We start from the raw sequence: 27,437 nt of genomic DNA, 5'->3' as shown, positions 1-27,437 counted from the left end.
CAGTTCCACTGGACTTCGTTTGGCAGAGAATTTACAATGTCATTGATATAAACAATGAATGGGCATTTTAACTAGATTATTGAAGGCAAATATACACATAATCATACAAGATGTGGGGGAAAAAACCTGTTGAAAATGCGACATAAAGAATACAAATAAACTAAAAGTGTGGAGAAAGGCGGATTTGAACCATGGCAAAAAATTACCACAACTTAAGCTGTCCGTGGTATTGTCTCATTTATTGACTTTAAGCCTTGCGGCTCATAAGCATAATATATATTCAATTACAGAGTATAAACATAAAAGCTGTATACAATATGAAAGGTGGAATGAATATTAGAGGATGGGCATACATGAAGAGAGTTATAAGTCAAGTTTACAAAACATATATATTAGATGATGGTTTTGGCTAGATCGTAAGAACAGAGCACTTTTTAAAAAAATTACCCAGATTACAGAGCTGTTTTCTATCATGAATTGACATCAGTTATACCAGTTTAAACATAGAAGCATAGGAACAATAATACTTTTTATATGTGCAGATTTGAGTAGGGTTTTTTTTTTTTTTTTTTTGTACAATGGACATATTAATATAAAATGATATCCTTACCCAATTTCGTTCGAATTACAAAATTCACACAATCGATCTTGTCTTGCTGTACCATTATATATACCTTGTTCTATTTTAAGCTGGTGAGCAGACGATCTAAATTTTGTTAAAAGACTAATATAGTTTTCCGGAATAGCTTTTATCAAGTAAAACTGAACGGTCACAATATCAATAAGGTGTTTATACAGAATACAGTTGGGTTATTTATCAAACTGGTAGTACAACTGTCAGAGCTACTCTAAGCACAAGTAATATCTGTGTGAATATGAACCAGGTTGTCGAAAACAGCCTTCTAATTTTTATCAGTCGTGTTATGTACATGAAATTTGTCTTTAATGCGGAGAGTATTAGTGCTGCGGTCACTTGGTTTGTTTTCCACTCATTAATCTGTAAAATATACGTTTAAATATTTTATCTGTAAAATATACGTCCAAATATTTTATCTACAAAATATACGGTATTGTTTGTAAGTACAGATCTTACCTCGAACTCGAGAGTTGCTGGGGAAAATGAAAACCATGTTTTCGACTCAATGCAAGGTGAACATAACGAACAGTGATCAATCTCATAACTCCTACAAGCAATACAAAATAGATAGTTGGGCAAACATATATAGTTTTCCAGAAACTCTTTTCGGAATGTATTTGAAATTCAGTATATCTCTTCCTTATGCAAAGAGCGAGGAAACCCCTGTCTTAGGGTATTCAATGTCTAACGAACATATTTCATTTCTAATAAATGAATGGTGTACTTTTGGTAATGATGGTATCATTTTGAAAGGTTTATCAAACAGAAATAACCCACCACAGGAATTTCCAACATTATGATTTCTTCTTTATTAATTTCACTTTGTATTTCACATTGAAGTCTACAGGAAAACCATGGTTTATAAAATTATATTTTTTGTATATTCATCCAGAGAGACAGACATACTCCACTCATGGTCAGTTTTTAAATCAAAAGCAAGCTGCTGACAAATAAGTTGATGGTGTAGGGGTTCCAACAATCTCATTTAAAGTAAGCATTTCGCAACGACTATGGTTGTTATAACGATCTAGTTTGCTTATACAACCTATCATTGGGTCACATGCTGTCTGGCGTGTTTCATACCAATTGTTAGGCCGTTCTTGGCACATTGATTTTGATTACGGATAACTCCGTTTACCTGATAAAGATATACGGCTCACGGCGCGTGTGACCGGTCGACAGGGGATGCTTACTCCTCATAGGTACCTGATCCCACCTTTGGTATATCCAGGGTTCCGTATTTGCAAAACTATCTATTTTGACATGCATACATACATAAATACATACATACATGCATACATACATACATAAACACATACATACATACATACATACATACAGTTGGGTAAATGATGTTTAGTGTAGGTTTATGTGTTATGGCGGTGGATATGTGTTGTACATTGTAGGATTACTTCAAGGTTAAAAGGTTAAACTGCCCGCCACTCCCGTCATCAGATATGTTAAAAGGTTTAACTGCCGGTCACTCCCGTCATTCGAGGTGTTAAAAAGGTTCAACTGTCAGCCAGTCCCGTCATCAGATATGTTAAAAAGGTATAAATGCCGGCCAGTCCTTTCAACAGAGGTGTTACTGCTATAGTGTCTGACAGTGGATGGTATCATTACAGGGGCCTGTCACGTGATATCTGCATTCTCTTTTATATATGATCCTTCTTTACATGTGAAAAAAAAAATTCTTCATATTTATTTATAGAGAAGGGTCACATATGAAACAATACGGCTATTTCGGGACCCCCCCCCCCCCGACGTGTCAGTAGGTGATGATGTAAGGATGTAGGGTACAGCGTAGACATATATAAGCATTTTATCCTGATTCGCACTGAACGTCAAAGATAATTATTAATTTAATGTGCTCATCAATAGAGGCCGATTTTATGTTTATTGTTATCGTAAAAAATTAAGACAAACACATCACAATTAAAATAATTTTCATTAATTTTGGACATAAAACAATCAACAGTGCTTCAATGTGATCATCACGGTTCTAATTCAACGAACGGGGAAGATATTTACTAACCTGGTTCAAAACCATAACACCACTGTAATACATTCTCTAACAGGGGCGGATCCAGGAATTGCGTTTAGGGAGGGGCGAGCAGCAACTTTCTGATTGATGTATCTTATTTAACGTCACTCTCGAGAAGTTTTCCCTCATATGGAGACGCCACCAAGACCAGAGAAGGGCTTCAAATTTAGGCCTTTGCTCGACGCTTACGGCTATTCGACAGTGAGGGTTCTTTAGCGTGCCACACCTACTGTGACACGAAACATCCGTTTTTAAAGTCATTTCCGAGGACTCATGACATTCACACCTGATGCCGAGCGTTTGACGATGGAATTGTCACTACCTGTTTTAACGACTTAGGTTTGTCACAACCGGGACTCGAACCCCGACCCTCCGCATGCGGGGCGAACGCGCTACCTATAGAGGCAGGCCTTCAGGCCCAAAGTATGCCCTGGTGGGGGTCCAGGGGGCGAAGCTTCCGGACGCTCCTTAAAGTAATTCCACCCTCCTGTGATGTCATCAGATTTTGGAAAATCAATGATTTATTTACATTTATGCGTGATAGGAACATAAATTTTGTTGGAGTCTTTTCCGATAGTTATTGTAAAAAATCTTGTTAAAAATAAACTATTTTAAAAGTCTAAGTTATAGATGAATAATCAATGATACGTTTTAAAATATTGAATCCAAGGGCAATAACTCTGTTTCTATTGATTTCTTTATCAAGTCTATTATGCGATAGATTTCCTTTATTTTTACAGACATTTTGTATATTTTTGTGAAGATACAGTTTCATGAAATTGTTATGAATGATACTATATCGTCATAACCAGTTTGTATGAAATTTTGATAACGCTGTTTAAGGAAAATTGCAATTTTCTGAAGGTGATATATGATTCTGTTTATGTACGTCTCGTATCTTAAAAAGTGTGATGACATATGTATTTTATTTGATAATTTGTTAGTTTTAACTCTAATGAATGGAAATAAATACATTTTTCAAACTTGTATCAGATAAAACTGCGAGTATGGAGTTACCTTAATTTGATTTTTTTGGGGGGGTGGATTAAAATATTTCCTATGTAGTCATTTTTTTTTTTTTTTCATTTTCTCTCAGTTTCATCAAAGTGAAATTAATAAAATGACGCATATTTTAATGGTTTTTGAAAAAAAAAAAAGTAAGTTCTCCCAATAAAAGTAATTCAATCAATCAAACGATTTTGTCATTTATTTATTTAAGAGTGTAAGTAATCATTGCTTCTTCTACCATTTACATTTTCTTAAACAAAAGTCCACGATTTACCTTATATTTTAAAATTCAAGGGGGGGGGGGGTGCGCTACCCCGTAAATCCGTCATTGTAGACCACATGAATATCAGCCTCGTTCTCGTGATATATAACTTGATATTTACAACGGTACACATATTTTTTTAACAAACATTCAAGACTTTTAATGAACGAAAAAATGTCAATGCTAATGAACGAAAAAATGTCAATGCTAAAGCTGAGGGTGGCAGTAATTAATCGAGCGTGTGAAAAATAAATCAACAGTCAACCACGTGTTCAATGAAAACACGAGATATTTATATTTGATGTATATAATATGGAGACGATAATTCTATATCTAAGTGTCAAATTCCCATCTAATATACACATTGGTATTATCGATTTTCTGAAGGCCCAAATTACCTGGGGTTAGTGTCTAATCTAATCTACCTGAGATCTGTCTGCACTAAAGCGACCCAGATCAAAACTCCGGTCACACGTGCGCTGATTGAAATAACAGAACTATTTACATAGATAATCTATAATACTACTCATAAACAAACCGATGAACAATTAACACACAAGACATATTTTCACCGATTTATTGCAAAAACGTTTGTTTATCACTTTTGAATATTTTTTTTTTTCACTTTAAAAAAATCGCCTTTAGTATTTAAATGACAGAATCACAGCTCGAGCATTGGGGTGGACTTAATATGAATGTATGTATGTCATTTGTCATTTACAAATCAATTAGGTGAATAATTTCTGTGAAAAAAAAATTAGGGGGGGGTCAGTGGTTTGAAATAAAACGCTGCTTGTGTTCCTGTGTCTTATTTTGTATCTGAATATTGAGAGAAAAGTTTGTTCAAATCAACCTTACAGCCAAAGCGTAAAAAATGTGGCGTGAATCTACATTATTCTGACAGTGTAAAAAGTGTGTCACGTGGAGTGGGAAGATCATGTACACTGATATGTTAAAATGATAATTTTTAGCAGCTAGGGCCTAGATAATTTACATTGGTGGATCGAGTGGGTGGACTTTATTTGAACATTATCAACCAAAAATTGTCATTATAATTTGCTTGCTATTTTGCGGTCTTCGATTCACCTCCCCTTTTAGGAGAAATTTCTGGATCCGCCACTAAAAGTCTACAAGAGTTATCCTTCTTTAAGAAGCAGAAGACACTTGCTGTGAAAACGAAAATGGATGCCGCGCCGAGCTGAGTCTGAAAGACAGTGCAGTTTATTTTAGGTATAACTATATTTGCAGGTACTTAGTAAAAATGACTGTCAGGTACAGTGTTATTAGGTATTACTGAATATATGTCTGGTTATTTATCTATATATGTGAGTTTTTAAACTTTTTAAACTTTTTAAAATTACATAAAACAAATATATGTAGTATCTGGGGAGTCGTCCCCAGTACGACCTGTTTGGCAGACAGCTTCCGGAGCCCGGATGACAGTTCCCGCCAAGAGGTATCGTTGGGCGCCAATAAAGTATTTAGGGTGTTAGTGTGACCCAGTAAACCCGTGAGTATCCCACAGACTTACCTATGCATAACGCTGAATGATAGCCTTTACTTCTGAACTGTTATTCGTCTAGTCTCTATGTATACGTCTATCTCCGACTAGCTTTCGTATAAGGATACCTCTTGGCGGGAACTGTCATCCGGGCTCCGGAAGCTGTCTGCCAAACAGGTCGTACTGGGGACGACTCCCCAGATACTACATATATATGGGATTGTCAACCTTGGCCAAACCATAGGAGTCGGCGATCTACAACAGCTGTACAATGTAAACAACCACTGAGTTTCGCGAGCGTAGCTACACTAGTGAAGCTTGGTGGCTGTTGTTTACATTCTAGACCTTTACAGATAAAACTGCCGACTCCTGTGGCCAAACGTAACTTTGAGTTTGTTTACACCAGTGGCGGATCCAGGCAATTATGAAAGGGTGCGGGACGTACATGTAAACTTGTGCGTACTTTTTCCACTCAAGAAAGGGATAAAGATCATGAAATGAGAAAAAAATAGTTTCCTTTGAAAAAGAATTTAACCAAATGTTGGGAGGGGGTAACCCCATGTACTAGATCCGCCACTGGTTTAGGTCACGATTGTCTCCTGTGGGCAAGGATAAGTATTAAAAAGGGTTCAAATTTTTAAATAGAATTCATAATATTAAAAATCTTTTTCTCAAGAACCACAGGGGTACAATATGTCATTTGATATATAGGTTCAATTTGTTTAAAATCTTGGCCTCTGTGTTAGGAGTAAGGACTGAGGACTTTAGAAAATTTTAATTTATGCACACCAATGTTGCCACCACCCATTAGTATGGAACAGTATAAGAGTAAAGTTTTAGAATTTATATTTGAAAGCAAAAAACAATCTTTCATTATGCATTCAAAATCGACACCTGACATAATTATTTATGTCATAATTCCCGCATCCGCATTTAGTGTATATTCCAATCTGTAGATATAATGACCTCAGACTTTGACTACACAAATATATGGACACACAAAAACACATGGCGCTCATCAAGTCTCTGTCGTAAATCTCATGTGAGGAGTAAGGCCCATCGAGTCTCTAACACAATGGTTATTGGTATACATAGTTAAATTAATATACATGCCTCCTCATGAAGTGTACATTTAAGTTTGTTCACACCATGCCTCCTGGGGTCAAGGTAAGATCAAAAGAGAAAACTGTGTTTTTTCGAAGATAAATTTTCTTTTTAGGAACCACAAATCTAAATTCACTTTTCAAATATGCAAGCATTATCTTGTACTTTAATTTGTTCACAACACGAATATTGTGTTCAAAGTGATGTCACTAGGAGGAATACAGTCCGAATATACAGAATTGAGACCCTGTAACTCAGCATCATCATTTACTGTAGATTACAGGTATTTCAGGTTAAGATGACCCCCGGGTTAGAATCGAGTCACAAGAGTTGTAATTATTACGTACGAATAAAGTAGACATTTTTGATGAAATTCATTTGAAGGACCAAATCATGAGGAAGTCTATTTTTTAGAATTATGTACTAGTATATCCATGTCTTGTAGATTCATAGTTAACATCACGACCCCTGAGTCCAGCTAGGGGAAGATGCACTATATCCACCTGCGGGGTTTCATTGTGGGGCACATCACCAACATGCATCATTTAGTGTAATAATTAAAAGATATTAAAATCAAAAAATGAATGAAAAAATAAGAACTTGGATCTGAACAATTGGAATGATGCTCGGGGGATGTCTATTTTTTGTCTCGGGCTCGTGATCCTGTCAACATTATGACTTGTTTTGTTTTTTTACTGAGATATCTGTATGTTTTACTCTATTCGCGTTGTCTACATTTTATCTAGGATGTTGTCCACTTAGTCACTGATGGGGATCGTAGCACCTACCCTGTACACAGACATTGATGGGGATCGTAGCACCTACCCTGTACACAGACATTGATGGGGATCATAGCACCTACCCTGTACACGGACATTGATGGGGATCGTAGCACCTACCCTGCACACAGACATTGATGGGGATCATAGCACCTACCCTGCACACAGACATTGAATGGTTATGGAGCTGCCTGGTCCATTATTAGAATAGTGGGCGGCACTGTGCGTCCGATCAGTGAAGTTTCTCGAGAAGCATTACGAGGTACATGGCTATCTTATTATACCCCCCGCAACAAGTTGTGGGGGTATACTGGAATCAGGCTGTCCGTCCGTCCGTCCGTCTGTCCGTCCGTCTGTAGACGCAATGGTTTCCGGGCTCTAAAGCATTATCCTTTCCACCTACCGTCACCATATCATATATAATTATGGACTACCCATGGGATGAAGATGTTCCCTATCGATTTTGGGGTAAAAAAGTCAAAGGTCAAGCGCACTGGATATCGAAGTAGCAATATGGTTTCCGGCTCTAAAGCGTTATCCTTTCCACCTACAGTCACCATATCATACATATGAATACCCATGGGATGAAGATGTTCCCTATCGATTTTGGGGTCAAAAGGTCAAAGGTCAAGCGCACTGGACATCGAAGTAGCATTATGGTTTCCGGGCTCTAAAGCGTTATCCTTTCCACCTACAGTCACCATATCATACATATGGACTACCCATGGGATGAAGATGTTCCCTATCGATTTTGGGGTTCAAAGGTCAAGCTCACTGGACATTGAAGTAGCAATATGGTTTCCATTTAAATTCTTTAATGGCTTTTTTCATCGCATGGAGATGCTTTGTTCCTAGATACCTTTTGGATCATAATACTGAAGTTTTACCTATTACCAACACCCTTTGGGAGATTGGGGTAAGCGGGGGGGGGGGGGGATTCTTAGTGAGCATTGCTCACAGTACCTCTTGTTTTAGTTATGTTTTACTTCCTGGTCACTTGGCTGGCTATCACCTTATTTTCTACTGGCCATTTGAGAACTTGTACTGCCCTTTGGGCCAATGGATATGAAAACGTTTGGCTCAAATTTCATGATTGAATGCAAAAAAAAGATGTTCTTAGATTTCAAACAAACATGTTATACCCATTAACCATGTTAACTGCTCGCAAATGATTAAGAAAGGAAAATATATTTTCAAACTTAAAGTAAAACACAGTATTGTTCTTACATGTACATATTTTAAAGGATACTACTTAAATCAGAGTTTGGGGTCTTGTTTTAGTTGATGTCGAATTCGTTTTGTCGTTGTCATGACCGCCGCGGTGGCCTACATGCTGAAGGTCGGGTTCGAATCCTGGCTGTAACAGACCTAAGTCGTTAAAACAGGTAGTAGTACTGGACTTTTGCGAGAAGGGCTGACTTTTACAATTGACGGCTGACTTTGACACAAGCTTAATATACGGAAACCTTTTCGTGACAAATTTGTACATACATGAATAAGCGATAAACCGAGGCAATGTACAGAAATGTTAGTTGTCCATAGAGTATCGAGTTGTTCCGGTTCCTTTCTATGCTTGTACTATTTCTCGCAGGCATATCAGAAGCAGTAGACGATATTTGATGGTTGATTATAGCCGATAAATGGACTTTATTTCCAGTTCACAATGACGATGCGAGAGTTAGGACCTTCACATAGTTGCCTCTAAATGGTAGGGGTCTAATTATCATATTATATTGAACTTTTCGCCGAAATTTTCAATCGATGCAGCTGGTAAAACAGAAAACCAAGATGGCGGCGTGATATACCTTGTGAATATTATGTTTACAGGAAGACAATGTTTTAAATTTTAGATATTTAATTAAAACGTCGAGTGTCTGTGCTATTTCTGTTACAGTAAAGTCTATGTGACCTAATATCCCCATATATTCCTCCTGCACCCCCGCTCCCATGGGGATCCGGGTTAGAATAGGTCCTCAGTACCCCTTGCTTGTCGTAGAAGACGATTAAATAGGGCGGTCCTTTGGATGAGACCGCAAAAACCGAGGCCCCATCTCGCAGCAGATGTGGTACGAGAAATATCCGTCCCTGCTCAAATCAATCAATCCTGCACTACCGGAGCCTTAAAGGGAAAGGCAACCCAAAATATTTTTACATGATAAATGATAGGATTAATCATATGATAAAGATTTGTCATACAATTCTGTTGATATATGGCCTAGATAAGCTTCAGGACTAATTTGAAAATGTCAAAAAATGAAATTCCCGCAATCTGTAGAGGCTGCCATGATGTGTAATTCTTTTGTATTCAAGACCACAAAAATCAATAATTTTGACATCACACCGTCTGTTCCGGTTTTGATGAGATTCTAAGATCATCCAAAGGTGCTTAGGTTCAGGACCCCGACCCCCCCCCCCCTCTCCGAATAAGCTACATGAGTTGATTTAATTATTTTTTTGTTGAAAAGATTTCTAGTGCATATCAACAACATCTTGCAGACCCATAAAGTCCAAAAGAATTCAAAATAAGCCCCCACCCCCACCTTTTCTTTAAAAAATACCCTCACTGGTTATTATAACATAACTTATAATAACCAGTGAGGTTATTTTTTTTAAAAGGGCTTATTTTGAATTACATGTATTTTGGACTGTATGGTGTATGGGTATGCAAGACGTTGTTGTTGGAGGGGGGGGGGGGGTCCTGAACCCAAGCATCTCTGGGATCATCAAAGATGTGCATTTGGTAGATCTTACGAATAAATAGGTTGATGCCTTTCTGGCAAGCATTTTAATGCGAAAGGGAGATATGGAAAAAAAGGTTTTTTTTCGAAATTCCCGACTCAACCAAGTCATTTGAATTGAAAAGACTACGTAAACTGTGAATCCATCATTTGCGTAATGACGACATTTGTATGAAGAACATTTACCGTCTGCCTGCTCTACGACTTGACTGAATGTCTTCTTTTCTTAATTTCTTCTTGCGAAAGAGCGGGCTCAAATCTATACGGCTCCAAACTTAACTGTTCATGACTTGTCATGTTTACAGTTCGCAATGCTGATGAAATAAACTGGAATAGACGATGTGAGGCCACTCTCTTAGCGGCGGGTAATTCAAAATACATGATATATTAATATTGATTTAATCGTTAAGCAAGGATTTTTGTTGTTAAAGACTTTTAATTACGATATCAGTAAGCAATACTTTATTCATAAAAGCAACTATGTGGTTAGGGTTACCTTTCCCTTTAAGGATGGAACAAAAATTGATCAATGTTAAATCATCTTCCCTACAACCTCACATCTGTAATAAAGATCTAGGCCTCTACCGAAATTGTAAATTGAAAATGATCTCTGGGGTAAACGTACTGACTCCAGGGCGGGTCCAAACTTGGTATATATAATGTTTATGTGTAAACCATCTCTGAATGTCTTTTAAAATGTTATTGATAGCATAGATCTTCTTTAATGGTATACCGTGGGCCTCTTGTTAGTTAAATATTTTAGATGAAATAATTCCGGATCCATCTCCGCTAACTTCTGTTTTTATATGTCAGTATTGAAAAAAAATTCATCGGCGACAGGGGCCAGACTGATGTTTTGCATAATGTACTAGGATTACTTTTCAATATTTACATCCAATATTCGTGTTTATTATGAATGAAGACCGAATACGTACTTCATATTGGATAGAATGAATAGATACAAAAATCAACGGGGTTCGAATTGACTGCTACGTAACATGGCTATCTTTAAAAACGAAATCATTTGAAGTTGCGACAATTCGGTTCACATAGGAATTTGATAAATGTTTGGACAAAAATATACTAGGAAAATATGCAAGGAATGTTTTGATATTATGATGCCAGAATACAGCGACCTGCGCCGTAAATCGAAGGTTTGTATAAGGGGTGGATCTGTAGCTCTCTGGTATGACCAAATATTTTCCAAGAGAGCTACAGATCTACATTAGTGCAGATGCACATGTAATTCCAAATTGTCAGTACGCTTAGCACGCACTGTGTTGTATCTGTGTTTGATTGAATAAACCTGTATAACAACTTTACATTTTATGATAAAAGAACACGCAAACCTCCTGCATAATACATCATGCTGCGATGACTTTTTGTAAAGTTTGAACATGAATCAATGTATGTGTTCGAGTTAAGATTTTACATCTACAATGTATGTATGCATGCAAAAATGAAATGAATTGTTTTTATTTTTTAATAATTGTCAGATTTAATATTCAGATTTAATACAGATTCAGATTTAATAATTGAAAGAAGTTCATGTTGTTTAAAACAGTCGTATTATAATAATATTGTAACGTACAGTGATATGAACACGCTCATCGTTGCCTAGAGAAATACTACCATATCACTTAAAAGGCTATATCTAGCTCTCTAGCGAAGCAGTAGAAATTCCCTACATACTGTTCGCTACACTTCCTACGCTCAGGGAAGCTTCGTTCCGAAACTTAGCATGGATCTTCTCTGATTGTTTGGCACCTCTTCGGCAAAGGCGTCCGCCGTTCACAACGACAACAGCCGTCATCCCGGGGTCACGAAAACCCGTCCGTACATGGACACAAAGTCCCAGAGATACTCTATAAGAAGCAGGCCTCCCTCCAACATCAGCCACTACCCTGCCATGATTGTGTAACGTGCAGCGGTTTGAACACGCTCGTTTTTGCTTTTGCGTGATCAAGAAAAATCACCAAAAAAGCTATCTCAAGATCGAGGCAGTAGAAGGTCTCTGTATAAATGCCAACAAGTCGATATTACATATATTTAACGATATCGTGCTTCCATACCATACCCAGGTTTAAATGTCCAAGTCAGCCATTGATTGTGAAAGTCAGCCCTTCTCGCAAAAGTCCACTAGTAGGTGTGACACGCTAAAGAACCCTCATTGCTCAAATGCCGTAAGCTTTGAGCAAAGGTCTAAATTTGAAGCCCTTCATTGGTTTTGGTGAGGTCTCCATATGAGTGAAGAATTCTCGAGAGAGACGTTAAGCAAGATAAAATCAATCAATCAATCTAGTAAGTGACTTGGTGATGTTATCAGCAAAGTTCATTCTTTGTCACCATTTTAATTATTTTCATGCTTTGGGGTGACATTTTCATCGAAGGAGAACATCTAGTTTATGTTGCTGGCTGCAAGAACGACTCGCCCACCCCCGATTACAGGGGGTTATTGTACATATCATCAGGTACCCACCCCCGAGTACAGGGGGTCATTGTACAGGTCATCACTTACCCAACCCCGAGTACAGGGGGTTATTGTACATCTGATAAATTACCCACCCCCGAGTACAGGGGTTATTGTACATGTCATCACTCACCGATCCCAAGTACAGGGAGTTATTGTACATGCCATCACTCACCCATCCCTGAGTACAGGATGTTATTGCACATGGCATCACTCACCCAACCCTGAGTACAGGGGTTATTGTACATGTCATCACTTACCCACCCCCGAGTACAGGGGGTCATTGTACATGATATCACTCATCCACCCCTGAGTGCAGGGGCTATTGCACATGGCATCAGTCACCCAACCCCGAGTACAGTGGATCATTGTACATGATATCACTTACCCACCCCCGAGTACAGGTCATTGTACACGTCAACACTCACCCACACCATGTACAAAATGTGTACAGTGGGTTATTGTACATTGCATCGCTCTAAACAGGAATTACATGTAGGGACTCATTTCTCTTGGGGGTCATGACCTTCACCAGCTGGCAACATCTGTGACTTGATCATTTCAGCGTCATTTACATTCTTGATATTGGCCATATTAATTTATCATTGATATTTTTTAGGAACTTGTATGAATGGGCAGAAGAAATGTTCATGAATCACCAGTCCATCATTGCCTACTGTTGTTGGAGGATGAACACTTTAATGAACATTGATGGAGTGTAGCAATCAATGGGAGCCCTCGTTTACCCTAAGAAGAGTCAGAGAAGTATTCATTTTTCTCTTAATAAGTTTATACTGTAAAGAACATCAAGGCAGATATTACAGTTACCTCCCTTAGACTCTGTGAACATTATTGTACACATTATTATAGTAAAATAATGTCAGTATGTCTGTAGATGAGATGTATTATGGTACAGCAATGTCTGTATGTCTGTCTGTAGATGGGACGTATTATGGGATAGAGATGTCTGTCTGTAGATGGGATGTATTATGGTACAGCAATATATGTATGTCTGTCTTTAGATGGTATGTATTATGTTACAGCAATATCTGTTTGTCTGTCTGTAGATGGGGTGTATTATGGTACCACAAGGTCTGTATGTCTGTCAGTAGGCTGTAGATGATATGTATTATGGCACAGCAATGTATGTATGTCTGTCTGTAGATGGGGTGTATTATGTAACAGCGATGTCTATATATCTTTCTGTAGATGAAACGTATTATGGTACAGAAATGCCTGTCTGTCTTTTCATTTTGGCAATGTGTATAGGAGGGTCCACCATCTGAATGCTTTGTTATGATGCATGAAAAGCCCTTTAATTTCATGAATTTTAGGGTCAGTGGGGGGGGGGGCTGAAATAAGGTTCCATGCCCAATGCTAAAAACTAGATATTTTCCCCATTCTGAAATTCCCAACGAATTAAAAAAATCAATGCAGGGTAACATGATTGTACATAAATCTTCACTGGCCCATATATTACAATTTTTGCCAGTAAATTCTTATGTTAACCTAATTTTTTGCCTATGCTTATTTGAATGAGGCAAGCTTTGACCAAATTGAAAGTCAGAAAGGGTTCAATTATACCTTAATTTGCTTTGGATTGGTTTTCATCCTACTTCTTTGTGTGAAACATTTTTCAAGTTCAAACAAATGCCATTATTTTTACCATTTGGAAAGGGCCAAACTTTTCAAATGAAGACCTTCAAAAACCAGAATTTAAAACGTAAAATACATTGCCCCTCTGTCAAGGTCAGGCTCCAACATACATGCCAACTTTTAAAAATCCCCATGGGGGATTTTGCGCGCGACGACCTTTTTTTTAAAGCTCAAAATTCACGACATTTTACCATGAAAATAAATATTTCTCTTTTCAAATAAAATACCAATCAAATCATTGTAAATGTATCATATATTAACACAACATCAAGTGCGTTTGACCATTAACTATATAAAAAAAAAAAACTTTGAAAGATATACATAAATATTTTATTAAAATCATCTATTCAGCAAAAAATCCTCTCCAACAACAAGTGACATACATATTATGAAATAATACTTAAAGTTGCATCTTTTTACACCATACAATAAACATTGGCTGGTCTACATATCAAAATTTAAATTAAAACACATGCATTTAGGTACGACTACAAAGGCGATCTTGCTTGTCTGTATGCATGGGCTTGCAGAGTCTGGAGTCCAAAAAAGGGTCAATATAGGGAAATTATTATTGCCTGCTGTTTAGAGATCTTCTTTGTGTTACTATAATACTATTCCATTTTAATATGAAGTAATGTTCTGTGATTTTCTTACCCATTTACTGATAATGTATCCCCATTGTTATATATAACCAATGCTCAGGTGACCGATAAGGCCTATGAGTCTCCTGTTTTGAAGATAACTAGCTGGCTTCTTTTAACAAATTCATGATGATTTTAATTTGCTCAATCTTTCATTTACCTGTCAGATTTCTGGTCATTCCAGCACTCATTGTCACTTTGGTTTTTCAGCTCCTGGGCCTTCATGAGATCGTGACACCCTGCAGTAGGGGCAGTTCATACCAGTATCTCTTAAAAGCAGACAAAGGTTTTCTTAGCATCTGATCCATTTCTGGGACAAACTTTTCTATGGAGCTGGTAAAATTTCTAGCTTCTTTAGATTGTTTGAGCTATAAGCTCAAGTGGACTTTTCAGATCACCCACTGGCTGTCGTACATCTGTCTGTCCATATGTCTATAAACTTATTTTCAACTTCTCTAGAAATCACATAGCCCAATTTCAACCAAACTTAGTACGTTAAAGGATTAAAAATCGTTTAAATGAAGGACCTTCAGAGGTTAGATAATCAACAATTGAAAAAAGATAGCATGGGATCATCTAAGAATCAACTAATTACTGAGCTAGAAATGACGAAACCTCCATAAGCTTGTTATAATAACCATGATCCCCGGGGGTCAATTAGGGTCACAATGCAAGGTGAAGATAACGAACAGTGATCAATCTCATAACTCCTACAAGCAATACAAAATAAATAGTTGGGCAAACACGGACCCCTGGACACACCAGAGGTGGGATCAGGTGCCTAGGAGGAGTAAGCATCCCCTGTTGACTGCTCACACCCGCCGTGAGCCCCATATCCTGATCAGGTAAACGGAGTTATCCGCAGTCAAATCAGTGTGCCAAGAACGGCTTGACAATCGGTATGAAACACGTCAGACAGCATTTGACCCAAGTGATCACACTTTTACTTTCAAATGTATACAGCTATAGGTAAAATCTTTGAAAATATTCTTCTCAAGAACCACTGTGCCAGGAAAATACAAATGTATATGAGGGCTTCCTCACATAGAGCAGATTCAAGTTTGTTAGAATTATGGCGCCTGAGCGTAGGATAGGACCATAATATTGGATCAAAGTTTTACATATAGATATACATGTATAGGGAAAATCGTTTAAAGATCGTCTTCGGGAATATCACTGAGCCAATTTTTTTTTTACATTTACCAGAAAGCTTCCTGACATAGTGCAAATTCAAGTTTTTTTTTGTTTTTTTTTAAATTCACTGAGGAAAAGGGTGGAGTCACAATAAGGGATCAAAGTTTTACATACAAATATGTGGGGGGAATCTTTAAAAATCTTCATCTCAATAACCATTGGGACAAAGAAGTTTACATTTACATGAAAGTTTCCTGACATAGTGCAAAGTCAAGTTTATGAAATCCATGGACCCTGGAGGTAGGATGGGGCCACAATGGGTTTTACATGTGAACATATGGAGAAAATCCTTGAATATGGGACAAGCTAACTCAGGTGAGCGGTGTGGCCCATGGACCTCTTGTTATTGTTTTGTTGTTGACACCAGGTCCACAGATTCAACAACACAAAATGTTTTCTATTGATTTTTCATCAATTCTTTATTCTTAAATTCTGGGTAGATTCAGTAACAAATGCCAATATGATGCCATACTATTTATTTGAAAAGACAGGAATAAGTAAGATTGATATCATTACAATTAACTTTTAGGACTCTTTAATATTCATGTATGTACATTGTTAGGTATTAAATATGTTTACGAATACTGAACTTTACATTGGGAGATGAGGGGGTGGAGAACTATTTTCTGAAGTTTACGTTGGGAGATGAGGGGTTGGAGAATTATTTTCTGAAATTTACGTTGGGAGGTGAGGGGGTGGAGAATTATTTTCTGAAATTTACGTTGGGAGGTGAAAGGTGGATAACTATTTTCTGAACTTGATGTTTGGAGGTGAGGGATAGAGAACTATTTTCTGAACTTGACGCCAAGACGTAATGGGTTGGAGAACTGTTTTCTGAATTTCATGTTGATACGTGCGGGGTTTGAGAACTGTTTTCAGAATTTCATGTTGAGACGTAATGGGTTGGAGAACTGTTTTCTGAATTTCATGTTGATACGTGAGGGGTTTGAGAACTGTTTTCAGAATTTCATGTTGATACGTGATGGGTTTGAGAACTGTTTTCTGAATTTCATGTTGAGACGTGAGGGGTTGGAGAGCTGTTTTCATAACTTTATGTAGTGAGATGACAGGGATGAGAACTATATTCTTAACTTTACATTGGAGGTGAGGGGGTGGAGAACTATTTTCTGAAATTTATGTTGGGAGGTGAGGGGGAGAGAAACTTTTCATTGATGCCGTATATGACTTGATGTATACAGAGGTTAGATATTGTGTTATGAGTGGTTTTAAATTGATTAATTGATGTTTTCCACCACACTCAACAACTTTTGAGTTATCTGGTGGCGCCCAGTTTTTATCATACGCCTGTCTTTAGACATGACGTATTATGGTACTACGATGTCCGTCCGTACGTCTGTTCGGGGTTTTCTCTTTATAATTTCATTTTCCTTTCATATATCATGCTGAAACTTGCTGTGTAGCTTCTTTGTGGGTCACTCTAGATCATACTGCAATTTTGATCCATTTCGACTTTTTTTCCAGGAGTTTTGCCCCTTTATTTGGAAATAATTATTATTTGGAGGGTACATAATTTGTCCGCCCTACTCCTCCCACAGTTTTCATGTGAGAGCCTTCTTATTTTGTGGAGTGTTTATATGGGTATTGAAAATGTGCATGTGGGATGGATTTTGATTTTCTACTATTTTTGAGAAAAAATTACAGGTTGTTGAATTTAGTCTATTTGGAAATGAATATTCTATGGAGGGTACATAATTTGTTCGCCCTATTCCTCCCACAGTTTTCAAGTGAGGAACTTCTTATTTTGTGGAGTGTTTGTACGGGTATTGAAGATGTGCATCTGGGGAAGGATTTTGATTTTCTTCCAATTTGGAAAAAAATAGAGGTTGTTGAACTTAGTCCATTTTGAGGAAATCTAGATTTTTAAGGTAAGACCCTTTGTTCATATGAAAGTTTGTCACAACCTCATTATGGCTGATAATACCTGAAGCAAAGTTATACAAATTATAGCACAAGAAAAACACCATATGTAAGCATTTCACGGGCGTATTATGTACCGTTTGCGGTACTCTTATTGGTGGAAGAGAGAACCCAGATACAATGTACCTGGGAAGAGACCACCAACCTTCAGAAAGTAAACTGGGAAACTTTCTCACTTACCGGCGTGAGCGGAATTCGAACCCGCGCCGACAGAGGTGGGAGGCCGTGTGATTTTGAGCTCACTGCTCTAACCACTCACATAATATAATGATGGGAAGAAATCATTTTGGTTATCTAGTTTTTAATGTTGAAATCAATTTAACAGGGTAGAAGTTACTTGAGATGTCCGGCTGATTGATGAGAATAATTTCCCTGAGACTTTTTGTAGGACTTGGATAGCTCTATTACTGTAGAAAATGTCAGGTTTGTTACTGAAATGATGTAAAATGTTCTGTTTTATGCCTCATTCATGCAATGGCTGTGGCATATAGTGTTAACCCTTTTAGCTCACATGAGCTGAAAGCTAAAGTGAGCTATTCTGATCACTTTTTGTCCAGCATCAGTCTTTTCGTCTCTTCATAAACTTTTAACATTTTCGACTTCTTCTCAAGCACCACGGGGCTAATATCAGCCAAACTTCCCTCAAAGCATATTTAGGTAAAGAGGATTCAAGTTTGTGCATAATGGAGGACCATGCTCCATCCAAAGAAGAGGTAATAAAAAATAGGGTGGAGTCATTTAAAATTCTTTTCAAGAACCGCTAGGCCAAAAAAGTTGAAATTTATATGAATGCTTCATGACCTTGTAGATTCAAGTTTGTTCAAATGATGGCACCTCAAAGTAAGATGGGACCACAATAGGGGATACAAAATGGAGGAGTTATATTAGAGGATCAGAAGTATTACGTAGTAACATATAGGACAAATCTTCTCTCGTGGTAAAATGATGACCCTTGAGTAATGGTAATTGTATAGCTACGACATATCTAGTTTTTTTCAAATGTAGTATATTATCGGAGATAAGAGTTAAAGGGATCCACACTTCAGCTCATTTTCACATTCTAATCAAATATTTTTTAAAAGATGTATCAATAAAATGATAAAAATCATATTGATACTGTCAATTCATAATGTTGAACAATTAGTGTGCTCTCAGCTACACTTTGAAGATCATCCGGAATTCAAAGGTTTCTTCATGCTTACTCGGACATTTTAGCTCACGTGATTTAGAATGACACCAAATTTGTTGTGTAGAAACTTATTTAAATACCCCTCAAGGGATCCACATTTACTTTTCAAGTATGGGATTATTCTCTGCTTCTTATAATTAAGAAATTGTAAAGCAGTCCTCTAATGACAGCCCTTTTGTATCCCTATTGACCAAACAATGTTTATTAAAAATAGCACTTACTTTTAAAGACCTGCATGTGTTTCTCGTAGTTCTTGGTTACGGTCATACTAATCGGTACATACTGAATTTTAGTTAGCGTATGAGTTGTATCTCGTTATTCTCGCATAGTATGTCAAAATACTAGGTTTACCCATTTACGCTTCCTCTCACTGGAAGACATGCTGTACTGTGAACTGTCGGTGTTCATGTATCTGAACGTGTTGTGTTGGTCATCTATTTCAATGTGATAAATGACTGGTTAGTGTTGTACTGTGTAGGACAGGTCAATTTCCCATGAATATTTGTAGACATAGCTATTTGCTACAGAAAATACCACAGACCAGATTGGAATTCAAACCCAGGGTCCCAGAATCTCTAGTCAGGTGCTCACAGAATCTCTAGTCAGATGCTCTCGCAATCTTAAGTCAGATTCTCTCAGAATCTCTAATCATGTGCGCTCAGAATCGCTAGTCAGGCGTTCTCAGAATATCTAGCCAGGTGCTCTTAGAATATCTAGCCAGGTGCGCTCAATCTCTAGTCAGGTGCTATCATAATCTCTAGTCAGGTGCTCTCAGAATCTCTAGTTAGATGTTCTACTAACTGAGTAACATGGAACCAGGTTCACGTTACTTTAAATTGTTAATTGTAAAGGTAATTCATCAGTCACAAATACAAGAGGCTTATGTGTAACTTTGCTCACGTGATCAAAGGTGAACCCTCTATTATTCAACTACTGTGACCTTTAATTTTTTTTTTCCAGTGTTTTTCAATGCTACTCTAACATTCAACACCTTATTGTGACCCCAACATAGCCTAAAAGAGCACTACATAACAATGATGCAAGGTCAAATATCATGATATTAAATGTATAGCTTTGTCATAAGGAATCTTTATACATAAAGTATGAAAGCCCTGCCTAAAATAGTTCAGGATACATTGCCTAGGGTAACATTTCTTACTAGGGTAGTCAAATGCCAAGGTGAAAAAGTGTAGTACCCACAGAAAGGTCTTGTCACAAGGAATACTCATGTGAAATATCAAAGCTCTAACACTTACTCTGCAAAAGTTATTAGCAAAGTTAAAGTTTCAGACAGAATGACAGACATGACAAAAACAATAACCCCACCCCCCCCCCCCCCACCCCCCTTCACCGATCTTCGATCTCGGGAGCATAAAAATGAAAAGACCTATCACTTTACAATTAAATTTGGTGATAAGCTAGGTTCAAGTTTTGGGCAAAGTTTGAAATATGTCAAACTTCAAGGTCGAGATCGCAAAGTCAAAGATAATGATATGAAATGTAAAGGAATATATATACAAAATCTTAAGGCCATGATTTAAAGAATTCAGGAAATATTGCCTTTAGTTTGATTTTCTTTAAGATAGGTGAAAATCTAAGGGCAAGGTCACAAGGTAAACAAGAAGTCCATGGGCCACATCGCTCACCTGAGTCACCTTAGCCCATATCTGAAGACTTTCCATATATATTTGCATGTAAAACCTTAGTCCCTATTATGGCCTAAACTACCCTTTGCAAACTTGAATCTACACTATGTCAGAAAGCTTTCATGTAAATGTCAACTTCTTAGGCCCAATGGTTCTTGAGAAGAAGATTTTTAAAGCTTTTTCCTATATTTGTATGTAAAACTTTGACCCCCCACCCCACCCCACTTGTGCCCCATCCTACCCCCTGGGGGCCATGCTTTGAACAAACTTGAATCTGCACTATGTCAGAAAGTTTTCTTGTAAATATCAGCTTTTCTGACTTGGTGGTTATTGAGAAAAAGATTTTAACTATATATTTGTATGTAAAACTTTGATCCCCTCGTGGCCCCATCCTATCCCCGGGGGCCATGATTTGAACAAACTTGAATCTGCACTATGTCAGAAAGTTTTGATGTAAAAATCAGCTTTTCTGACTCAGTGGTTCTTGAGAAGTTTTTCCCTATATATTTTTATGTAAACTTTGATCCCCCCTTGTGGCCCGATCCTTCCCCCGGGGGCCATGATTTGAACAAACTTGAATCTGCATTATGTCAGAAATTTTTCATGTAAAAATCAGCTTTTCTGGCTCAGTGGTTCTTGAGAAGAAGATTTTTAAAGATTTTTCCTATATATTTGTATGTAAAACTTTGATCCCCTATTGTGGCCCCATCCAACCCCCAGGGCCCATGATTTGAACAAACTTGAATCTGCATTATGTCAGGAAGCTTTCATGTAAATCTCAGCTTTTCTGGTTAGGTGGTTCTTGAGAAGAAGATTTTTAAAGTTTTTCCCTATATATTTGTGTGCAAAACTTTGATCCCCCCCTTGGGGCCCCATCCTATCCCCGGAGGCCATGATTTGAACAAACTTGAATCTGCACTATGTCAGAAAGTTTTCAAGTAAAAATCAGCTTTTGTGGCTCAGTGGTTCTTGAGAAGATTTTTAAAGATTTTCCCTATATATTTGTATGTAAAACTTTGATCCCCTATTGTGGCTCCATCCAACCCCAGGGGTCCATGATTTGAACAAACTTGAATCTGCATTATGTCAGGAAGCTTTCATGTAAATCTCAGCTTTTCTGGCTTAGTGGTTCTCGAAAAGAAGACTTCTTAAAGAATTTGCCTATATATTTCAACATAAAACTTTGACCCCCTATTGTGGCCCCACCCTTACCACGGGGGGGGGGGGGGGGCATGATTTGCACAATTTAGAATCTGCACTTCCTTAAGAGGCTTCCACATAAGTTTCAGCTCTTCTGGCCCAGTGGTTCTTGAGAAGAAGATTTTTTAGTGACCCCACCCTAATTTTGCTTTTTCTTGATTATCTCCCCTTTGACGGGAACTTGGCCCTTTATTTGAACAATTGAGAATCCCCTTTACCCAAGGATGCTTTGTGCCAAGTGTGGTTGAAATTGCCCCAGTGGTTGTTGAGAAGAAGTTGAAAATGTGAAAAGTTTACAGACGGACGGGCGCCAGAATACGGGTGATCAGAAAAGCTCACTTGAGCTTTCAGCTCAGGTGAGCTAAAAACATTTGTACAGTTAGAAACGTCTTGTTACATAGAATGCTGATACATGAAACATAAGACCCAGATCACTCACAATTCAAACATTACTAGCGAGGTTAAAGTTTGAGGGAGACAGAGGACAAAAGAAAGCCCCCCCCCCCTCCTCTGACTATAGTGGTAGACCGTTATATAGCCTCCCCCTCCCCTGACTATAGTTATAGACTGTTATATAGCCTCCCCCTCCCCTGACTATAATTGTAGACTGTTATATAGCACCCCCTCCCCTGACTATAGTTGTAGACTGTTATATAGCCTCCCCATCCCCTGACTATAGTTATAGACTGTTATATAGCCTCCCCCTCCCCTGACTATAATTGTACACTGTTATATAGCACCCCCTCCCCTGACTATAGTTGTAGACCGTTATATAGCCTCCTCCTCCCCTGACTATAGTTGTAGACTGTTCTATAGTCCCCCTGACTTTTGTTGTAGACCATGTCTGTTATATAGTCCCCTCCACTGACTATAGTTGCTGACCGTTATATAGCTTCGCCCTCCCCTAACTATAGTTATAGACTGTTATATAGTCCCCCTACCCTGACTATAGTTGCAGACCATTATATACCCCTCCCCTCCCCCCCTGAATATAGTTGTAGACCGTTATATAGCCCCCTTTATTGTATATAGTTGTAGATCGTTATATAGACCCCCTCCCCTGACTATAGTTGTAAACCGTTATATAGCCTTCCCTGACTATAGTTGCAGACAGTTATATAGCCCTCCCCCGCCTGAATATAGTTTTAGACCGTTATATAGCCCCCCCCCCCCTTCCCTGACTACAATTGTAGACCGTTATATAATCTCCAATGACTATAGTTGTTAACTATTATATAGCCCCTCCCCTGACTATGGTTGTAGACCATTATATCGCTCTCTCCTCTGACTATAGTTGTAAACCGTTATATAACCTTCCTTCCCTGACTATAGTTGTAGACCGTTATATAGCCTCCCCCTCCCCTGACTATAGTTGTAGACGGTTATATGGCCCCCTGATTATAGTTGTAGACGGTTATATAGCCCCCCCTCCCCTGACTATAGTTGTAGACTGTTATATACCCCCCTCCCCTGCCTATAGTTACAAACCATTATATAGCCCCCCCCTCCCCTGATTATAGTTGTAGACCGTTATATAGCCTCCTCCTCCTCTGACTATAGTTGTAGACTGTTATATAACCCCCCTCCCCTGACTATAGTTGCAGACCGTTATATAGCCTCCTCCTCCTCTGACTATAGTTGTAGACTGTTATATGACCTCCCCCTCCCCTGACTATAGTTTCAAACCGTTATATAACCTCCCCCTCCCTTGACTATAGTTGTAGACCGTTATATAACCTCCCCCTCCCCTGACTATAGTTGTAGACCGTTATATAACATCCCCCTCCCCTGACTATAGTTGTAAACCGTTATATAACCTCCCCCTCCCCTGACTATAGTTGCAGAGACATAAAACACTTGATTCCACACAACTTGCGAATATTTGCATTTAATTTAGTGTAGCCCTGCTTGAAAATAATTTGTTTCTGTTAACTACCTGCATATTCCTTTTTTCAACTTTGATCTCTAATTGTAACCCCACCCTCCCTCAGGGCCTCTGAGTTGAACAAACTTGAATTTGCGCTACACGTAGTAGGTTTAAGGTGCCCTGAGTAAAATAACGAGTAGTAACAACATATTCAAATTAAAGTTAAATTATTCTAAGCGGCGAATATTTTACTTAAAATCCTTAGTCAATACATAAACACATATCGTATCTTGTGGGGAATCCCTTGCTTAACTATTACGTCGTCATACAAGTGACATAGATCAGACAGACTTTCAGTTGTTTATCATCTCGACACAGGTGAAAGATGCACTCAAATCAATTGCAGTTACGACTTGATATGTTGACATTGATGTGATGAATCTAAAAAGGGATCTGGACTAATACAATTTTCTCACATATTTAGCAATTCCCATAATCTCAATTGACATGTTGCACACCTCCCACATTCACTGCCAAATCTTATCTAAACAAGGCAAACGATCCTACCTTCCATATCAAAATCCTAAATCTGTAACTAGTTACCTTTTGGAATATACATTAATGGAAATAAAATAACGTTCACCTACGCCTAATTGATATGTTCACACGATTGATTTTCTTTATTTTTAAATAACTATTCACACTGGGGGTGATTTCAAGGTCATAATGTAATATCAAGATCATTGTAGTGCACACTATGTATAAAAACATGGGTTATATATTATCAAAGAAAATTGACGAAAAAAATATCATCTGACAAACAGATCTACACATATACAGCTTGAACACTGGACTGAACTTTCTCATTTTTGAGACAATATTTCCTCTATATCTCCATGTAAAACTTTTTAATCACCTGATGTGACCTTAAATTACCCTATAATTGGAACAAAGTTGAATCTACCTAGTGGTTCGGAAAACAAAACAAAAATACTGACCCCACCCTATTTTGCCTTTTCTTGGTTATTTCCCTTTTGGCTCTTCATTTCAACAAACTTGAATTCTTAAAGAAGATGATACTGCGAAAAGTTAATAACAACACACAAATTTTGATTGGAAAAGTTCACGTACTGTGGATATCGGCGTGGATAGCTCAGTGGTTAGAGCATCTGGCTATTACATATGTAATACAGGGGTCCCGGGTTTGATTCCTGGTCCAGTCAAACCATTGATATCAATCTGGATAGTTCAGTGGTTAGAGCACCTGACTAGTAATACAGGGGTCTCAGGTTTGATTCCTGGTCCTGTCATATCATGGGAACTAAGGACCTTGGATTCGATTCCCGGTTCAGCCATATTTTCTTTTCCTTCCCGTTACATTGACATCTATGTAAACATGTAAATATATCACAAACTATCCTTGACAATTCAGTTTGATATTATTACACCTTGTTTATTTTCTAGGACGGTGGAGATTTAGATAAGTGGTGTGATGTTATTGATGGTAAACAGAAGACTGTGACCTTGAATCTGAAGATCTGTGATGAAGACTGGACGTTTGGGGTCACTCTGTTACAGTACTACAAATCTAAGTAAGTACTCAGTAATAATGTAAGACTGAACTCTGTATCATGTTTATCTAATATATACATTGTAAAATCAAACACATATTGAATTAATTCACCAACAAAATAATGTCAGACTGTTCAGTTAAACTCACAAACACAAGTACATGTTACACATCACAAACACAGGGCTGTAATTAACACGGGGCTGTAATTAACACGGGGCTGTAATTAACACTGGATTGTAATTAACAAGCAGATGTAATTATCAGGATGTTTTAAATTACTCTGTGGTTAGACATGTAATTAACATTGTGTAGAGCTGTGTAATTAACACTGTAGATGTATAATTAACACTGTGTTTATAGATATTGGATTTTCTTCACTTTAGCAGTGTGACACTCAGCCACAAAGAGGTTGTCTCTGATGTCCACACATAAACCGAATGGACGGCATAAATCACAGTGAATGTAACGGAGGAACTGTCCGTCCTGATCTAGGATGTGGATACGGTGATTGTTACTGTCTGCTGTCAGGATGTGACTCTGGCTGTCTGTAGTGATGCCGTATGGATAAAATGAAGGCTCGGTATTAGAGGGATGACTAGTGTATCTAAATCGGAGTTTTCCTGACTGATTGACCACCACTACTGCACTAGCTGTATAGTCAGCCACACAGATATCCAGGTTCTTGTTCTCACTGATGTATTTATTGTAACCAGATGAATAGAGAGGACGACTCTGATCATCAAACTGAATGCTTTGTTTCTCTGTGGAGCCGGAGTAACGCACGACTTTGGATTGTTTGAGATCATCACTGACCATGGTAACCAGGAGATCATCAGAGGCGGTACAGCAGAAAAAGAGAGGTACCCACCCCTGTAGTGTGATCACGGTCTGTATCTTTTTGTTCTTTATTAAGTTTAAAGTTCTTTTACTAGGGTCAGTATAAACAAAATCTCCGTCCCGTGTCACTGCTATGCCCCCTGGTTGTCTCCCTGACTTGGTTTGTATTGATGTCAGAAGTTTACTCTGGAGGTTGAGCAGCTTCATGGTTTCGTTCTCCCCGCCTGTCCAGACTTGATCTTCACTCAGACAGCTAACACTGAGTAGTCTGTTATACCCAGTGTCAATGGTGGCGGTAAGGCGCGGCTCATCAAGTAATGGTTTGACTGGAGGAGACGATACAGCTTCTGCTGACTTCATTGTGTCGCCATGTTCTGTGTTAATGGATAATGGCGACAGAGAACCAAACATTTCATTGAGCTGATCTTTGTTTATTTTCTGAGCAGAAAAACTGGGTACTGTAACTCGGACTTTAGGCGGTAATGTTCTAAATTCGGAATCCCTAGATTTGTAAGTAGAGGTTAAGGAGACGTCATTTGATAACGAAGTAAAATTACAGTATAATATAAAAGACAGCGGTCATTAATTCAAATATTTTATAATAATTTTGTCTCACCTTAAAATCCAACATGGCCTCCCTGTTATTTCGACCTTCCGTCTAGTCCTGTGATTAAATACCTGTGAGATGCGTCAGCCTGTATACACTATCTACGTGTTATCGATTGTGTAAATAGTTTTAAAGTTTGTTTGACCTAGTTCATGTTTGGGTAGTTTTGCTAACATTTACATCAGACGTAAGGATTTCCTTTCATTAAAAATTCGAATATATGGATATAACTTCTTTGATTACACCCCTTTTTATATTGAATTCTGCCTTTTGTATAAATATAATCATATTTAAATAGCAATATTCATTGGACGCAAGGGGATTGGGAGGGGGTGTCATTTTATGCAGTGTAGCTCCGTTTTGGTTCCAAATAAATATTTGTGTTTTGATATACCTGACATTTTTTTTATATTGTAGATGGAGTTGAGTGGAATAATTAACCTCCAGATGCCTATGTACATGTGTATATTATAATTAAACTTATGTTTCACTCGCGCATGCGAGCTTATCCAATATTATGTGTTCGAGTTTTATTTCCTTAATATT

At 37.9% G+C, this 27,437-nt stretch overlaps 1 protein-coding gene and 2 long non-coding RNA genes across 4 annotated transcripts; 1 reads left to right on the top strand and 2 right to left on the bottom strand.

The window, feature by feature from the left end:
• Window positions 1-554: 554 nt before the first annotated feature.
• On the bottom strand, window positions 555-5,583 carry LOC130049201 (uncharacterized). The gene is made up of 3 exons (XR_008797693.1): window positions 5,483-5,583; window positions 1,094-1,184; window positions 555-997 (listed from the first exon to the last, which is right to left on the bottom strand). It is a non-coding gene; the product is annotated as an uncharacterized LOC130049201 (long non-coding RNA).
• On the top strand, window positions 5,058-25,460 carry LOC130049200 (uncharacterized). Of its 2 annotated transcripts, none has more exons than XR_008797692.1 (5): window positions 5,058-5,181; window positions 7,303-7,597; window positions 13,163-13,308; window positions 15,051-15,176; window positions 25,339-25,460. It is a non-coding gene; the product is annotated as an uncharacterized LOC130049200 (long non-coding RNA). The 2 variants fall into 2 exon arrangements; XR_008797691.1 differs by lacking the exon at window positions 5,058-5,181 and adding an exon at window positions 6,920-7,106.
• Window positions 25,461-25,496: 36 nt separating this feature from the next.
• LOC125661963 (uncharacterized) lies at window positions 25,497-27,039 on the bottom strand. The gene is made up of 2 exons (XM_048894146.2): window positions 26,901-27,039; window positions 25,497-26,786 (listed from the first exon to the last, which is right to left on the bottom strand). The coding sequence occupies exon 2, from the start codon at window positions 26,693-26,695 to the stop codon at window positions 25,802-25,804; it is 894 nt and encodes a 297-aa protein (XP_048750103.2). The 5' UTR covers window positions 26,696-26,786; window positions 26,901-27,039; the 3' UTR covers window positions 25,497-25,801.
• Window positions 27,040-27,437: the final 398 nt, after the last annotated feature.

This window comes from Ostrea edulis, chromosome 8 (assembly GCF_947568905.1).
Source record: "Ostrea edulis chromosome 8, xbOstEdul1.1, whole genome shotgun sequence".
Lineage (NCBI taxonomy): Eukaryota > Metazoa > Mollusca > Bivalvia > Ostreida > Ostreidae > Ostrea > Ostrea edulis.
The sequence above is the reverse complement of the archived record's forward strand: the minus strand, read 5'-3'. Positions and strand labels throughout refer to the sequence as shown.

Bases quoted from the DNA above. Each gene is read 5' to 3' on its own strand.
- LOC125661963 (XM_048894146.2), bottom strand. From the start codon at position 26,695: ATGTTTGGTTCTCTGTCGCCATTATCCATTAACACAGAACATGGCGAC.